Genomic DNA, 17,561 nt, shown 5'->3' with positions numbered 1-17,561 from the left:
GCCTCAGGTGGTTCTGTTCGGACCGCTCAACAAAGTTGTCTATCAGTGTCCTGTACTCCCCCTCCTCTCCCTCTCTTATACACCCGACAACAGCTGAGTCATCAGAGAACCTCTGCAGGTAACATGACTCAGAGTTGTACTTAAAGTCAGTGGTGTATAAGGTAACAAGAGTGAGAGTCAGAGAGGAGCTTGGCTATTTAAGAGATGTTTAGAAAATGGCATTTGAATGTCTGACATGAAGTCAAAATACTGATGGAAAAATTATGAGACACTAAGTTAAAACTGGGAACAGCAGGACAAGGCAGGAGTGCCTGGACGTGGTTCAGCATTCTGCAGCCTCCACCACATCTGGATCTCCATGTTGCATTTGACAGGTGGGTTCATGGTGGCCGGCCTCCACCGTGAGTGGGTCTTTGTAGCCACCCAAAGCCCCCCGACAGGGTTCAAAACAGAAACCAAATTTTGAAAAGTTAAATGTAACCATAAAAGCAGTGAAACTAAACTAAAGGACCAAAATCAAAATATGTAGGCTTAATTTTAAGAATGTGTGACCATAATTCTAATATAAAGAATAAAATGTACCTCCAGCTGTGAGTGCTGTACAGATTGTGTGTATTGTTGTAGTGATGCGGTGTTGGGTCTTCATGCAGCCCTTCAGACCCTCAGCAGGTGCTGCTGTGGACCACTTTGCTCTGTAAACATTTTGATTTAGTATCTCATAATTCTGACTAGCCATTATTTTTTGTTTTTCAATAATAATTTTAACCTAATAAAATGATTTATCTCTGCTTTTAAATTTTGTGTGTGTGTGTGTGTGTCTGCGTGTGCATGCGTGTGTTTGTGTGTGTGAATGCTGATTTGGTATTTCATGATTTTGACTTACAATCACTTCATAATTTTTATTACTTTCATTTTTCTTACTTAAATAATTTTGACTAATCGTAAGATTGGCTTAGTATCTTAATATTTCTTTGTAATACCCTGCCCTGATATCATGAAATAATATATGTTTGACAAACAAGTAAATAATTAAAATACTTTCTCTATTTTGCAATAAATAGTGCTAAAGCCAAACTAATAATGACTTAAATTGAGTATTGATTATTTATCATCTATCCTTTGAATCTGCTTCCATATATTCAGTTGATAGATGTTGTTATTTTCATTCATTATTCTTATTCATTCTTCTTCAAGCGAGTTTATGTTGATGGTCCTTCGGTCTCTGCAGACCGGGCTGGCAGCGCCCCCCGGTGGAGAGAGGAGGCGCTGCCTCCGGTGAAGGTATTACGTCCTGGTGTGTCAGAGGGAGTCAGGGCGAGTCTCGACTGCAGACATCGTCGAGTGTGCGAGCAGGATGCGCATCAGCATGAAAAGAAACCCTCGCTTTTCTCTAAACGGTACGAGATATTTATGTTTCTCTCTCTCCCTCCGTGTGTGTGTGTGCGTGCGCGCGCGCCTCTCAGTTGACATGGTTCTCAAACGTCTCACGGTTTGCGGAGGGCGTTTGCTCGCAGTGACAGATGCTGCCGCGACGAGCAGCGGGATCAGAATAAGACATGTTTACAGAAAGAGCAGGATCTCAAGCGTCGACTTATCCGTTTCAGTTTTTCCTCACGGCCCGTTTCCACCCGCGCTGAACGGAGCGCACATCCTGCAGCACCGTACAGCAGCCTCACTGGACGAGCATCAGCACATATCATGACGCAATATTTGTTATTGTCCGAGTGTCAGGGAATAAACATGTATAAGGACAATGTTATAGCCCAGAGCTGCCATAAATAGAGTGTGGCCTCTGTTATTTCCACATATCCAGGCTGGTAAACAGACAGGATGACTCTCTGCTTCATGCAGCTTTACAGAAGGCCAGCAGGGTGTTGATGGAGGATTATGGAGAATAATGTTGCATATTTGGGTTTTTTTTTATACATGTTACATCTAAAACCGGATGTGTTGTTTGTGAAACAAGGTGTCACGCCATTGCAGAGCTGCCAGATGCTCCCAACAGAGCATAAAGGATTAGATTTGATCTGTTGAATCACAGTTTTCATAACAGAGAGCGAAGTAAATGACACATAGTTCCTCTGTGGTTCACCTCTGACTGTCTCTCTTTGTGATGTGTGTCTTTTGCATCCGTGTGCGTGTTTGTGATGGAGAAGTTCATTTATTCATCATCATCATCATCATCATCATCATCATCACCATCAAAGGTTTCTGTCTCATGCTCAGTCTACTGCTGTCTGGGTAACAAGAGCTTCTTTATTCATGACGTTACTTCCTCTCCTCCTGTGTGTGTGTGCATGTGTGTGGATAAATGTCCTCCTCCTGACAACAGACCAGTTTGTATATTCTCCTCCTCTTTGATTAGTCAGATCAGAAGGCAGTTTATGGATCAGTCACAGTGGGTGGAGTCAGCCATCCATGAGTCCACGGCTGTGACAGACGTTTCTACATCAAGTCGACGTTTGCAGGTCAGACTGGAGGGGCGGGTGATTGGTGCAGCTCAGCTCTGGCCTGGAACAGGATCAATAGATTGAAATCGAGAGGAACACCGGGGTTACAGGGGGACGCAGGGAAGGGGGAAAAAAAGACAGGGTTGATGAAGGAGCAGAGGAAGTGGTGCACGAGGCATTTGGGAGAGATTTAGAGGAATGAGGAGGAGGAGAGTGGAGTTGAGGAGGAGGACATCTGAGGGAGAGGCACTGCAGTGCAGCCGGTGTTGACAGCATCTGTAGGGGGCCAGCTGTGTGCCGCCGGCCTAACTAACTGGGTCTGTTTTTGTCTCCGGACCCCAGAGGATTCTCTACCACGAGGACCACCTGAATCCTCTCCATCCTCTTTCTACTTCTGCACCACTTCACTTGCTTCCTCGCTGCAGGTGTACCATCTTTTCTTCTTCTTCTCCTCTTAAAGCTGAAAAGACAAAATCTGTCTCACTGACCTGTTTTGGCCTTATTCAGTTCAGAGGTCACAGGCAGAGCAGCTGTGGAGCTGGACGGGGTTCAGCCTCCTGCTCAGGGGCACTTCATCAGTCTGGCTGCTTGCTGTTCAAAATCTATAACAACTAGCCACACCTATAACTGCAACAGTCAGTCAGAGCTGAAACAATTAGTCAATTAATTGATTAGTTGATGGGCAGAAAATGAATCAGCAACTATTTTGATCGTTTTTCCAGCAAGAATAACAACTATTCTCTTTTTCGAGTCTCTCAAATGGGAAAATTTGCTCCTCTCCAGCTTTTTATATCATTGCAAATTGATTATTCTAGAGTTTTGGACTGTTTGTCGAGTAAAACAAGCGCTCTGAAGACCTCCCTTTGGGTTTTAGGAAACTGTGATTTGCATTTTTCACTGTTTTCTTGCATTTAACAGATGAACCGATCAACTAATTAATCAAGAAAATAATCCGCAGATTAGTTGCGAATGAAAACAACTTCACAGCTTTGATTGAGTTTATGTGGTTGATTTGTTTTTTGTTTGTTTGTTTGTTTGTTTGTTTTTTAATTAATCAAGTAAACATTTAATTCATAAAATGTCTTCAAATGTCAAAAATCCAATACCATTTAGTTCAATGATATAAAACAATGAAAAACAGCTAATCCTCACATTTTAGAAGCTGGAGCCGAAGAATGTTCACCATATTTGTTTTTTAAACCACTAAAACTGTTAAACCGTTAAACCGTTACAGTTGTTATCAGTTTATTGACAAGTCGTTTCACTCCCGGCGTTGTGTCTCCCCTCAAGCATGTAGCTGATGGCTGTCAGACAGATGCAGTGATGCTGGTCTGCGGCTCCCTGTGGCTCTGCATTAGATCCTCTGTGGGTTTCCTAGAGAGCTTCCCACAGAGCCCCTGGCAGCAGAGATTATGGCCTGTTTAAAGACAGCTCCCACTGACAATTACTCCTGTACAGCTTAATGAGGCAGAGCAGCCACGCTGTAATTGTCATCTATTTTGGTCTTGCGTGAAGGTGCCAAAACAGAGATTAAACTGGCAGAGAGCACGCACTCACACTCTGGACTGTGTGTGTGTGTGCGTTTGTTTGTGACTATGCAGATGACTTTGTATATGTGTGTCACTGGGAGACGGCGTTGTCATGTGTGCACCGTGTGTGACGTCAGCACAGATTCACGTGTATAAATAGACATCCTTGCACATGAATGCACAGTGCAGCGATTCTCATTTTGTCAGTGTGATGTAAGACCCGCAGAAAACAGGCACAAGACAAACACTCACAGCGCCCGATATCGCCTCCGTCCACTGGTTCGGCGTGTATTTGGGCAGAGAAGGGAGAGAAATTTATTCCAGCTGTGATCACTCTGAGCAAAGGCAAGTGCGGCACACACACACACACACACACACACACACACACACACACACACACACACACACACACACGTAAAGAGGAAATGTTAAGTGAGTCTGACATGCCACAGGAAATGTAAATGTTTAGCTCTTAGGGCCTTTTGAGGCAGCTTTCAGCTCAGGTTAGGCACTTGCTGCATCCTTTTCCTTTCCTCTTAACCTTTGCCGTTTTCTTCCCGCACCATTTGTCTGTTTCCTGTCTCTTCCTCTGCGTCTGTCCTCTGCTCACTGTTCTGTGGATCGTATTTGTGCTTAGTTGTTCTTTGCGGGAGCTCAGTCAATACACTGACAGCTTGCTTGTCTTGTTGCTGACTCTCACTCTTACATCACTGTTTCCTCTTATAGCCGGTGTGTGCCACACTTGGCACAGCCTTAGTTTCCTGTCCTGTTGCTGTTGAATGTAAATTTTGGCAGGTGCGTTGTTAGCGAGGTAACAACACGAGCAGCCTCGTCTTCGCGAAATGAGTGTGGGGAACAACAAATGAGCGTCTTGGCTTCGCTGTGAGTTACACAGCAAGAGCTAACTGAGTGTGGTGGAAAGATGATGATTGCAGTGATGGTAAAGTGTTTGTGGTTAAAATGATTACATTTCAATAAGCAAGTCATTCTTTTTATCATATAAAAGTGATTCTGTTGAATTCTGGCTGTGCAGTATTGATAAATCCATGGAGCTGTCCGTGGTGCTGAAGTAGCAGACAGATTTTTGACCATGCCTTTTCATCTCTGTCACTTACATCTATGATCTATAATATTATTTGGTATTATAATACACTATAAATACTCAGTTCTATACCATATCGTAGCCCAAATACTCTATAGAGTGGTGTCACCTTCATGTTCAAAGTGAGTAGCATTGAGTAGTCTCAGGAGAGTGAGAAGGTCATAGAGACACACTGCTGCCTGTGGTAGTAGTGTAGTATATCTGTGCTGCTGGAAATACTACTGGATTACTGTACTGTACTTTTACTGTAGATGTGTGGGTTAGGGTGTAGTTGTAGGGTTAGGTGTTCCCATTGGGCCATCCCCCTCTTAAAAATGAATAAAACAACAATGTTTATGTTACATGTATGTGATCCTTTATGGCCAAAATCTCCAATTATATCAAGAAATCTAAAAGCTTTAAAGTCTCTGGTGGGCGTTTCTTGGATGTTACTCCCCATCTCATTATTCTCTGTCAGTGACCTGCTGTCAGCTGTGTGACAATCACATTACAATTTGTTAGATTAGAATGAGATTTACAGAGAAAATTCACCCTCATCAGAAGATGAGTCCTTTTCTTTTTAATGACTTCCTGGTATTTTGTAAACTGTACATTGTTTGTTGTGCCGAACAATTTTTTGTACCCTTCAGGGGCTGCTAGATGGGCTTTACTTTTGATGATTGGCACTGTTTAAACATAAAGGAGCTCATACTAAAAATACAGGAACAAGGCAATAAAATACTGAATTCTAAGTTTAGATAGTCAGATGGTCCTTTTTCAATAACTGATGGTTCTTTGTGCCTTTGAATGACAAGGTTAAAGTTAAAAGTGAGACATTTACCTCATTACACCTCTGTCTGTCTGTGCATGTGTGCTTGATGAGAAGAACCCAAGCGCAGGAAGGTGAAGATTCAGTCTGTTGCAGCTCCATTTCGTATCCTGCAGCTGTGTGAAAAGTCACACTTTTCCTCACAGAAGAGACTTCCACTGCTTATATTAGCACTTTATGAGAGAGAATCGAGCACTGACAGGAAACTACACAGCCTCTCAGATGCTGCTCATCTCACAATGCGGCGTCATAAAGACAGACAGCCAACTCGGACCAGTTATTCATTGCTTTCAACTGGGGATTGAAGACTTTAACATGATGCTGAGCACGAGTGCTGCTAGTAGAAACCTGCCATACCGGCAGCTTCTGTAATTTCCTCCGATTCTTCTGCGCTCAGCTGCCATCAAGAGTTGCAGACGTCCAGTCCGTGTCGGTCGCTTCTGTCGGCACAGCGGATGATCACTTTGTGGTTTTCTTCTGTCCCTCTTTCAGTTGTATCATCGACAAACGAGTGACCGCTCACATCAACACACAAGGGAAGCCAACACACAGATCTCAGAGAAGTGACACGGCCGACGGCTTTTGATTTTGAGTCAGCTCAACGTCGTTCTGCTCCTCGGCCCTTTTATTCTAAAATCCCTCCTCAGCCCCGACGTGAACCCACCATGTCCGGGAAGGAGCGCAGCCCCCGCCATCGGCCGTGGTCCGTCTACCGGGCCAACACGTTTGATCTCTCGGCTGAGATGATGGGGCTGGCTCTCTCAGGTAACTAAGTAACTGCTACCATGGTAACCTGTTTAGTTCACTGATGATGATGGAGAAGGTTTAAAAAAAAAAAAGAGCTCCACCTCCTCTATCTCTCTATCCTACAGGCAACAGTCAGGATCCAGACGAGCCTGTGCTGGAGTTTAGCGTGGGTAAGTTCAGGAAGAAGACATAGCTGCACATGCTGCACACCGAATATGGATGCATCCTTTATTGACAGCTTGTTTCATTTAAACCAATAAGCCCAATGAGTCCAAGATAGTTGATCAGTAACGAATCTCATGACCAGCTGATACAGCTTGTTCCTCTCCACTGTAGCTCCACTGTTGTCCAAAGCTATTAAAGACACATTAATGAGCCACACTGTTGCACTGGAGTCTCTGACAAATGCTGCTTTTACTTGTGTTGGATTAGTGTTTAATAAAAACTACAGTGTCCTGCTGTTAATAATAATAATAATAATGATAATAATGATAGATCTTTATTGTGGAAATTCATCTTTGGCTTCAAAGCAAAACGCACGGTGTGATAAAAATAAACCTAAATCAAAGGGACATGACAAATATGACAAAGACAGTTCATACATACAGATTTACATTAAAAGATAAACAATAAATAAATGGGCCTATAACAATAAACTGATTTTTCAAAAGCTTTTTTAAAAAACTATATTTTAAAGCTGAACACATGGGTCATGCCAGCCTTATCCTTAAAAGCTGCACTGATCAATATGTTTCTATTAATAAATAACTGTGTAGTGTTAAAGCTTCACTCGCAGTGACTCAAAGAATTATCACCAGCACTCGTCACCTCCCCTCAGCTTTTTAGCATCTTTTAGCTCATTGCTTTGTTTTTTGCGGCTGACACCTTTACTGTTGTAGTTCAGACGCTGCAGGGTATTTTCAGTGAAAAGCTCTCATGAACCAGTGGAGCATTTAGCAGCTAAAAAGCCCTATTTTTCCCTGAGGAGTTTGTGGAGACGTTAAAAGAGAGTAAATATTAGACTGATATCTACCAGACGGGCAGAAACACAGGCTCAGATGAATCGTAATGATGCTGCATGTCTGTAAACAGGCTGCTGTTTGCTGACGTTTTCAACATGTTAAGTTGTAGGTGATAATTTGTTGTGTTTACAGCTTGTTCAGCTGCCCAACATGGTTGAAATGATTTGATGCTGCTTTAAAGGATGAAGGATGATGTGTCTTGTCAGGGATTGGCTGATCACATCGTTTGTGTGGAACGAGTTGTTGCATCTTGATCCTTTGTCAAACTTGAATGCATAAATGGAAACAACTGCCGCTCATCAAGGACTAACAACTCAAAAATACCGTATTACATTCCTCCCATGGCCAAGGATTAGTGACCATCCCACCATTAAGACCCGCAGATTGTAATCTCCTCCTGTGTTTGTACGCCGCTGCAGCCTGCAGTGAGCTGGTTACTCCCTCTCTGGACCGTAAGCCAACCAGCTTCGTCGCCGTCAGCTGCACCACTCCGCCCCAGGCCTTCTGGACCAAGCACGCTCAAACTGAAATCATAGAGGTACACCACCGCTCCTGCTTCCTACCCTCTGTTGGAGACTTTACAAGGAACTCACCTCTGTGTCTCTGTCTCTCTGTCTTCAGGGCACCAGTAACCCCATCTTCCTGAGCAGCGTAGCGTTCTTTCAGGACTCTCTGATCACTCAGCAGACTCAGGTCAAGCTTTCTGTCTACGATGTAAAGGACCGCTCGCAGGGCACGGTAAGCCCCAACCCGGGAGTCACCCCACTGCCCTGTTAGGAAGTGAATAGAATTCTTGCCTTTATAGTCTGCACTTATCTAGGTGAAATTCTCTAAATCATGTGGGTGTGTGTGCTTCATGTGGCAGATGTACATGCTCGGCTCGTCCATGTTTTCTGTGAAGGAGCTGCTGCAGGACAAACACCACAGACTGCACCTGACTCTCAGGTAACAGGCGGGCGCCACACACTGTGCCTCTTCCTCTGCTGCAGGCCGGATGTGGGTTCAGGGGTGTTTAATTTTCTTGATGTCACCGTGGGTCAGGTCGGCGGACAGCGAGCGCGTGGGGAACATCACCGTCATTGCCTGGCAGATAGAGGAGAAGCGCGAGCAGAGAGCTCCCGTCGCGAGATTACAGAGAGGGGACACTGTGAATGGAAGGGTGAGTGGTCAGGAAGTCAGAGCTGAGATGCTGAAGTTTGCAACATAAACTTAAAGCATTAAAACGAGCTGATTCAATGATAATTAGATTGAGAGGAACGTCATTTTTTTTTCTAATGATCCATCGTAAAAATCACAGTCACAGCTGTGTTGTGGATATTTCACTGTTTTCTGACTTTTTTAATGATTAATCGCTTCATCAAAAAATTAATGGGCTGATTTATTGATAATATTTATAAAAGTTGCAACTGTAGGAAATGCATTCAACCAAATATTGTTTTGTGTTTGTGTCTCTGCCCTCAGCCTCGTCATAGTCGTATTGTTTTAAGCACAGATCAGTGAATATTGGCCTGAGCGACATGCAGCAGACACATTGTGATTCTTTCTGTATGTTTGTGTCAGATGGTTCTCCCTGTTGATGAAAGCCTGACTGAATCCATGGGCATTAAATCCAAGTCTTCGTCTCTATGTAAAGACCCACTGCTAAAGGCTGGTGAGTGCGTCTACGTGAATGAAAGATCAGCCTCCTCTCTGACCGTGTGAGGGCTTGTAACAGGTGATGTCTGCATTGCTGGCTGTGATACTGTGTTTCGGTCTGCTTCAGTGTTCGGGGGCGTCATGTCGCGGACGTACCGCTTCCCCACCACGGACGGCAACCACCTTCGGATCCTGGAGCAGATGGCGGAGAGTGGGCTCTCGCTGCATGTTCCTCGACAGTTTGTCAAACTGCTGCTGGAGGAGGATGCTGTCAGGTAACAACTGAAAATGGTCTTGATATTATTGATCAGAGGCTCGAACACTCGTTTGGACTCTTGACTACAGCTCTGCATTTCATCACAGGATGCAAATGAGTTGTTGGCAGTTTAGCCAAAGAGAGATGTCCCTCTCTGATTTGAATTTGTTTTAGCAGCCTGAAGAGCGACAACTATCCAGTGTTTATCTTATTAATCTTGCAACCCTCAGATGTATTTTGCAACCTCATTTGCAACTATTTTGCATCAGTGCATGCATGCACCAGAACAGCGTGTCTCCTTTGTAGACATTAAACTGAAATTTCTGTGATATATCATAAACTTTATATTGTGTATGTGCTCTATTGTCATGTCATCATCATATAGTCAGAGACACATTATCATTAAGACTCACACTGTTGCCATTCTTACCCATGGTTGCTTTTAATGTGAGTGATTTGGACCTGCTCAGCTGTTCATTACATAGACTTTAACTGACCAAGCTGCAGATGTGAAGCTGCGAGGTCATCAGCTGGGCGAACTGATTGTAGATGCATTTGTGTGATGTGCAGAGTGTGTGAGCTGGAAGAGCTGGGTGAGCTGTCCCCATGTTGGGAGAACCTCCGGAGGCAGATCATCACTCAGTATCAGACCATCATCCTCACCTACCAGGAGACCATAAGCGACCTGCATGAATACAAAGGTTAGGACTAAAATACTTTTTTCTATTTTATGTGTCAGTTAGTCACAGGGAGTTCTGCGCAGCCTGTGAGGACAGTTCTGTGGGTTGGGGGGAGCTCTGTCGAGTCTGAAGAGATCCCATCTCCAGGGTATTCTACCGGGTTTATAACAGGCAGCAAGCTTTACAGACTTTAGGACTTTGAGTTTAAAGTATGTGGGCATTAACCAAACAGGAAGGGGCTAAAAAAAGATGCTTATGAGAAGTGTAGGAATCTGTGATTTTGAGAATCTCGTCTTCTGCTGCAAAAAACAAGTTACAAACCTACATAGGATAACCAATGCAACATCTTATATACTTGTATTTTCATGTAAAACAGCACATCAGGTCTTATCTGTACTCTGGTATATGTAGATAACCTCCTTCCTCCTTTCTGCTCCCTCCCAGGTCCTTCATTCAAGTCGAGTACGTTGAAAGCTGAGAGGAAGTTGGAGTTTATTCCCACTAACCTGCACATCCAGAGGATGAGAGTACAGGGAGAGTCTGGCTATGGTCGGTATTCTGCATGTTTGCATGCACTGCATGACCTTGTGTGTCCGAGGTTTTAATGATGTTGTGTGTGTGTCTTCATCCTCTTTATTGCCGTCCTTCAATCAGACCGGACGTATGATGTTGTGACTATCGGTGCTCCTGCTGCACATCATCAAGGCTTTAAAGGCTGTGGCCTCCGAAAACTGCTGCACAAGCTCGAAGAAGCCAGGAAACAGTGAGTAGAGCAGAGCAGATAACACAGGGTTCTCTCATGGTGCTGCTTGATTTTATAAGGGATTAATTCATCCTTTTTTTTGTACTTTTTTACTCAATCAGCTCCTATGTGGAGGAAAGGTGAGATTACATGTAGTGGATTACAAGTTTCTTGTGTGTGTGTTTTTTGTCATTGCTGTGTTTGCTTTACTTGTCCCACAATTTATCCTCTCTTTTATGTCTTTCACACACACCCAAAGCTCTGCTGGCTCTGGCCCTAAAGGAATGGTGTACCAGCCTCAGGATGTCGTTAAAGCGAAGGAGCTGATTGGTCAAATTAACACTCTGAAGACACAAGTGTGTTACTACACTGAACGTCTGTCCCGAGCTGCCAAGGACCGCTCGGCCAACGCTCTGGAGAGGACCCTGGCCATCCTAACAGAGAAGGTAAGAGGGCACTCAGAGGAAGTGGAGTTTATCAATCAAGCGCTGTGTAATAGGTTTTTCTCTGTTTAATCTCACCCCTTCATCTTTTTCTCCTTCTGGCTTTCACTGGCTCCTCCACCTCTTAACCTTTTAATCTCAACTATTATTGCCCGGATAGAAATAATTAATTCTTTCAAGTGTAAAACATCTTCAAATTCAATTTTGGCAGTTGAGTGCAGCAAGAAAAGGACAGAAACACTGTGACAGAAACACTCACACACCAAGATACAGAAATTATTTTCATTTAATTTAATTTAAATGTTTTTTTTGGTCCCATTTATTATAGTTTTATTTTGTTTTGTTGCTGACACCTTTGTTGACCAGTGAAATTATACAGTTACATTGCACACTGGCAAACAGATGTTTTAATCTAAACCCTAATAATCCAATAATAGCATAGCCAACAGAGAATAAAGTTAAAATCTGTTCTTCATGACCACATTCTCCATTAGTTTTAATGTCACAGTTTCTGAATATTAAGGAGCATTTTTTGTATTTTGTATTTCTTGCATAACCATGTTTTTCCTACTCTCAGCGGCCTCCCTGTGTGCTCCCCCCCTCTCCTCCTGCAGACTCGTCAGCTGGTGACTGTGTGCGACTCCAAGCTGCTGTCCTCGGCCATCCTCGCCCTAGCGGCCGCCCGCCCAGAGTTCACTCAGCAAGGCACCCCGTCCCCGTCCTCCTCCTCCCTCTCGCCCTCCTCTCGTTCCCCATCGCGCTCCCCCTCCCGCCACCCAGCCTCCCCGTCCCGTGCTGCCACCTCGCCTTCTCGTCACGCGGCTCCGCCGGAGGGCAGCGAGGGGAGTAAAAACAAGCGTGCCTCCTTTCAGGCAGATTTGCACGAGGAGGAGTGGGTAAGAGCAGAGTCTATCTGCCTCTTTAACGTCTGTGTTCATGTGTTTTTTTTAATGCTAATTTGTCATGTGTGTCTGTGTGCAGGAGAAGGTTTGGCTAAATGTTGATAAGAGCCTGGAGTGTGTGATCCAGAGGGTGGACAGGCTGCTGCAGCGAGACAAACTCCAGAGCGACAGTAGCTCTGAGGACGTCTTCCTGCTCGCCAGTGATGAGCCGGGTAACACTAAGAAAGGTGAACACACACACAAACACACACAAGGTTTTTTTGCATATGGTGTGTGAATGAGGCACGATCACGCACCAATGCATTGATTGATCTCACTGCAGAGTACAAAGATCAGAGGGTTAATCTGAATGCATGACTCTCATGAGGTATCCATAGTAACCAAGACGCTTTCTGGATACATCCTGAGCATAAAGACATGGATTTACCATCATCATTATCATCGTCATCTTCACTGCAGCCATCACGTCATCTTCTCTCATCATCACCATCCTCGCAGCCACCACAAAATCATCAACCATCCTCTTCATCATCATCATCATTCTCTCACCAGACCGCATGCCTTTCCCATCCTGTCGAGCACATCTGTACGTTCAGTCTCGTCATCATGTTAACTGCTTCAGTCTTGCTGGGTGTTTAAAATCAGTGCGAAGTAGAAGTGGGATTTGACCCTAAACATCTTTTATGATCTCTCTCTCGCAGATAGCAGCCCAGAGGTAGAAAAGACGTCTCCAGGTGAGAGCAATATTTCTTTAACCAATATTTCCATATGTGCGAAGGCAGATTAAACCCAAACAGCCACTACAATAAAACAATACACGTATTCCTGCAGTACTCTATTTGTAAAACAAACATTTTTAAGATTAGGAGTAACTGTATTTAAAATTAATATGAACCAACTTTTAAAAATCAAAATATTTCAAACCTGAATTTAAAATATTTTGTTAATTCAAGGATGTCTGCAAGATTTCATAATGATAAATGCGAGAATTTAGGATTGTGAATTGAAAAACTGAGTTTAAAAAGCAAAACCGAGAAACAAACTTTTCAAAATCTAATTGAGTTTCTCAACCTTGGGCTCAGAAGTTCATGTCGGGATGGTCGATATGCAGATCAGGTAGCAGGAATTTTCAGCGACTAATACATTGGTATTTGTTTCTTATACTTTTTTAAGAAAATACATTAAAAAGTCTTGAAAGACTTGGTCCATCCATTCTTTAGAAAACATGATACAAAGGTATGATGACATGACAGCTACTGAATTGGTGAAAATGGGCTCACGGGACTGAAAGGTTGAGACGTCGTGCTCTGAAGTGTGGATTAATAGTTCAGGAACATTATGGCAGTTTGCTGTGAAGTACAATGACTCTTTCTTTCTGTACAGTGTCTGCATGTATGCTGAGTGTCCTGTATGTGTTTAACCTGTGTGTCTGCAGGTGAGTGGAGCGACGCTCTGTACCCTCTCCTCACCACGCTGACGGACTGTGTGTCTCTGATGAGCGACAAAGCCAAGAAGGCCATGGTGTTTCTGTTGATGCAGGACAGCGCCCCCACCATCGCCATGAGCCTCACCCTGCAGTACCGGCGCGACGTCGTCTTCTGCCAGACGGTCCGTCAACTTCTGCCTCCCCATTCCAGCTATTCTGTCTTTCATACGTACCATGTATTGATACGAGTTGTGCTGCTTCCAGCTGACGGCGCTGATCTGCGGCTTCGTTATCAAACTGAGGAACAGTCTCTGTGACCTGGGCTTCCTCAGGCAGCTGCACACCATTGGCTTACTGGTGCAGTATGAGGGCCTGCTCAGCACCTATGGTAACCTGTGTGTGAGGATGTGTGTGAGGATGTGTGTGAGTGTAGGCCATCGATATCAGCTGGATTGCTATTGCTAGTTTATATTAACATGTACAGTCTAAATCTGATTTCCATTACATTATCTGTTTACAAGTTTCTTTCAAATAGGGCAAAGATTTGAACTGTGATGACTCGTTGTCTCTTAAAGGCGAGGAGCTGGCCATGTTGGAGGATATGAGCGTCGGAGTGATGGACCTGAGAAATGTCACCTTTAAAGTCACGCAAGCGACCTCGGGTTTCGCCCCGGACATGCTGCCGGTGATCACAGGAAACAGGAACGGCTTCAACGTTAGGGTTCCGATGCCCGGGGTGATGTTTGACACACTGCCACGCGAGATCCAGAACGGGATGCTCCTGCGCGTGCAGCCCGTCCTCTTCAACGTGGGCATCAACGAACAGCAGACGCTGGCTGAGAAGTGAGTGGCTGAGATGAGAGGACAGCAAAGGTTGGAGAGGAGAAAGGGCACCGCAGAGGAAAATGCCAGTTTTGCCTGGATAGGTCAATTTTTAGATATTGTTATTCAATTGAGTTTTTGTAAGAGGTCCTCAATATGTAAAAATATATATTAAATAAAGAAAATCTGTAAGTGACAAACTACTTCACAAGGTTGAAACAGGAAAAAAACTGCTGTTATTATCAAGAAAATGTATTTTTATACAAATATGCACATAAAATATTAGACGTAGTATCACCGAATTTGACAGTGTAAAAAATCGAATTATGAACGTCATAATACAGTGATGTTGTGGCACAGTGATGCTCTGTCACCTCACAGCAAGGCTGGTTTGCTCCAGCTTCCTCCCACAGGAAAGACGTGTAACTCTGAATTGCCTGTAGGTGTGAATGGTTCTTTGTCTATATGTCAGTCCTGAACTGGCGACCTAACCAGGATGTACTCCATGTCGGCTAGAATCATATGGGAACTTATTTGAAGTACAGGCCAGCAGGATATTAACAGGAGATGCTTTAACTCTAATATCTGTTTCCAGGTTTGGAGACACGTCACTGCAAGAGGTGATCAACATGGAGAACATGGCTCGCCTCAGCTCATACTACGACCAATTTAGAGAAGTCCTACCAGAAGACTGTGAGTTTACATACATACAAAAGCTTTCATCAGAAGGAAAAATGTGTTGTTATATCAAACTCGTCGCTCCTCCTCTGTCCTCTCCTCAGGCCTGCCTCGCACCCGCAGCACCACCAGTCTGCCCGAGCTGCTCAAACTGCTGAGCCAGAACGTGAACGCCAAGAAAAACAAGAACGTGGAGATTTTGTGGCAAGCAGCCGAGGTAGCCTTGCTTCTCGTTGTCTTCTCTACGCAGCCCCTCGGATTTTAAAAGCTCTGTCTTACCTCTCTAATCTCTTCCTCCGAACCCCACAGGCCTGTCGCCGCCTGAACGGAGTGCGTTTCACCAGCTGTAAGAGCGCCAAGGACCGCACAGCCATGTCTCTGACCCTGGAGCAGTGTCAGATCCTGCAGCAGGAGCACGCCCTCGCCCCACAGGTCTTCTACCAGGCCTTGGACTGTATGCGCAGGTCAGCTGCTGATGAAGAAAGCCATAAATCTGTTAGATATTGCTGCTGCTGCATCAGAAGCTCATTAAAAAAATCATGTTTTTGCAAGTATAAATGATGCATATCCTCTGTTCCTCCACAGTGAGGGCTGCAGGAGGGAGAACACCATGAAGAATGTGGGATGTCGTAAATACGCCTTTAACTCTCTCCAGCTCAAGGCCTTCCCCAAACAGTATCGTCCTCCAGAGGGGACGTACGGGAAGGTCGAGACCTAAGTGGACTCCTCTAACTGGAGGAAACCAAAAGACTGAAGGGGATAGAGATGATAGCACCACACGAACAAAAACACCAACACAAACTGGAACAACAGCCCTTTGTTTTGTGCTTAGTCACTGTTATAATGATTAATGTCCAAGTGCCAGTGCTACTCTAGTTTGTTTTATAGCAGTTTCCCCTCTCCTCCAGTAGTATTAGACTCACACACTTGTCACGGCCACTTCACAGCCAAAAACAGTAAAGGTATGGCTTCCTGTCTTACGTTTTAGCCAGTGTGCAGACCACACTGATGGCTGCTGTCACACCTGTAGCATCAGGAAGCGTTCAACGTTTTAACTAGAAATAGGATGTGCAAATGTCTCAGCCTTTAGAGAGACAATGTGGGACACATGTTGGTAACCACGCCGCTTTTATTTGATTTTATCAGTTCAGGGTTCAGGGTTCATTTATTTGTCATTCTACAACACAGGGTTGCACAATGAAATGGAAGCTGTAGTCAATTTATCCAACATGAAGTTAAAGGATAAGCTTGTCAATGTTGTTTTTTTTTTACTATTGTAAACAAATCCCATGCAAAGACCAAAACCAACGAAGAATTCATCCTACCAATAAGTGTTGTCTGCGTAGCCAAAGCCTGAGACAGCTCAAGTGTGCTAGCACTCCATTGTTGTCCAAAAGATATATATAAAAACACCTCAGTGAGCCTTACTGCTGCACTGGCCGACATGCTCCTTCATTATGTTGAACCAGGCCACTGTAGTTTATTATGGGTCAAGCCCACATGCATTGTGCTGCTGCTGTAAAACTCGTTAGTGTGTGTTAATCCACACCTGAAAATAGTCCCCCAAAAATGCACTGTTTACTGTTATTTGAGTAACATTTACTATAAACTGCAGTGCTGAGCTGCTTTAGGAAAACACCGAGCCCTCTTTTTTTAAAATGATAAATATTTAAAGCTGCGAGAACTAAAGTGAACTGCAGGAAACACTGATCATCAACACTGCAGCTCCTCCCTGGGTTACACCTGTCTGAGGGACGCTTCACCTTCACTTGGCTGGGGCAGCAGCAGGCACCCGAGGAGTTCATGCAAACTGACTTGGGGCTGGCAAGGTAGGGAAGTCAGAAAGTATTGAGGGATGTATTAATGCATTGTTGATTTTGGTCTTTTCATGGGATTTGTTGACAATAAAAAAAAAAAGAATAGCCATATCAGCCTTATCCTTGAAGGCTACAATAGGCAAAATATCTGATGTGGTCAGTCTTCCTACAAGAGGTGACAAACTGATGCTAGTTATAACAGCAGCAAGCTGTTTTTGAAAATGGTTCTTAAAAATGTTTTTTGAAGAAAATTCGTGGATGTCTTGCTGCCGTTTGGAGCTCCTTACACGTGAAGTTGCCACATGTAGCTTTGATTAGAGCAGGTTTGTCAAAACAAATGTGTTTGGCTGTTGAGATGTGTCTCTGGACCTAAACTACGCTGCAGAATGACTTCTTTTATTTCAGCGCTTTGAGCCTAGTGTCAGTTTCCCTTCCACTGTCTCTCCTTTTTCTCATCTTTCTTGTTCGATCACATGAATATTCAATACCAACAAGCACAGAT

The 17,561-nt window shown here is 44.1% G+C and overlaps 1 protein-coding gene across 3 annotated transcripts; it reads left to right on the top strand.

The window, feature by feature from the left end:
- The first annotated feature begins 6,554 nt into the window (after positions 1–6,554).
- On the top strand, positions 6,555–15,960 carry inpp4aa (inositol polyphosphate-4-phosphatase type I Aa). 3 transcript variants are annotated; one of them, XM_041950461.1, is made up of 23 exons: positions 6,555–6,654; positions 6,762–6,806; positions 8,078–8,196; positions 8,280–8,396; positions 8,524–8,603; positions 8,700–8,817; positions 9,219–9,309; positions 9,421–9,568; positions 10,120–10,250; positions 10,674–10,778; positions 10,884–10,992; positions 11,094–11,111; positions 11,231–11,417; positions 12,029–12,310; positions 12,396–12,543; positions 13,018–13,050; positions 13,752–13,924; positions 14,007–14,130; positions 14,318–14,585; positions 15,160–15,257; positions 15,347–15,459; positions 15,552–15,706; positions 15,828–15,960. In XM_041950461.1, exons 1-23 carry the CDS (start codon positions 6,555–6,557, stop codon positions 15,958–15,960), a joined length of 2,895 nt encoding a protein of 964 aa, XP_041806395.1. The 3 variants fall into 3 exon arrangements, with proteins under 3 accessions (XP_041806395.1, XP_041806396.1, XP_041806397.1); XM_041950462.1 differs by lacking the exons at positions 11,094–11,111; positions 13,018–13,050 and having other exon boundaries at positions 12,029–12,193; positions 12,257–12,310; XM_041950463.1 differs by lacking the exon at positions 12,029–12,310.
- The last annotated feature ends 1,601 nt before the right edge of the window (positions 15,961–17,561 follow it).

This window comes from Chelmon rostratus, chromosome 13, assembly GCF_017976325.1.
Source record: "Chelmon rostratus isolate fCheRos1 chromosome 13, fCheRos1.pri, whole genome shotgun sequence".
NCBI lineage: Eukaryota > Metazoa > Chordata > Actinopteri > Chaetodontiformes > Chaetodontidae > Chelmon > Chelmon rostratus.
Note: the sequence above shows the minus strand (reverse complement) of the source record. Positions and strands in the feature narration are given on the sequence as shown.

Bases quoted from the DNA above. Each gene is read 5' to 3' on its own strand.
- inpp4aa (XM_041950461.1), top strand. From the start codon at position 6,555: ATGTCCGGGAAGGAGCGCAGCCCCCGCCATCGGCCGTGGTCCGTCTAC. The intron at 6,655-6,761 runs GTAACTAAGTAA...TCTATCCTACAG, and splicing joins GATGGGGCTGGCTCTCTCAG to GCAACAGTCAGGATCCAGAC. The intron at 10,779-10,883 runs GTCGGTATTCTG...TCCTTCAATCAG, and splicing joins ACAGGGAGAGTCTGGCTATG to ACCGGACGTATGATGTTGTG.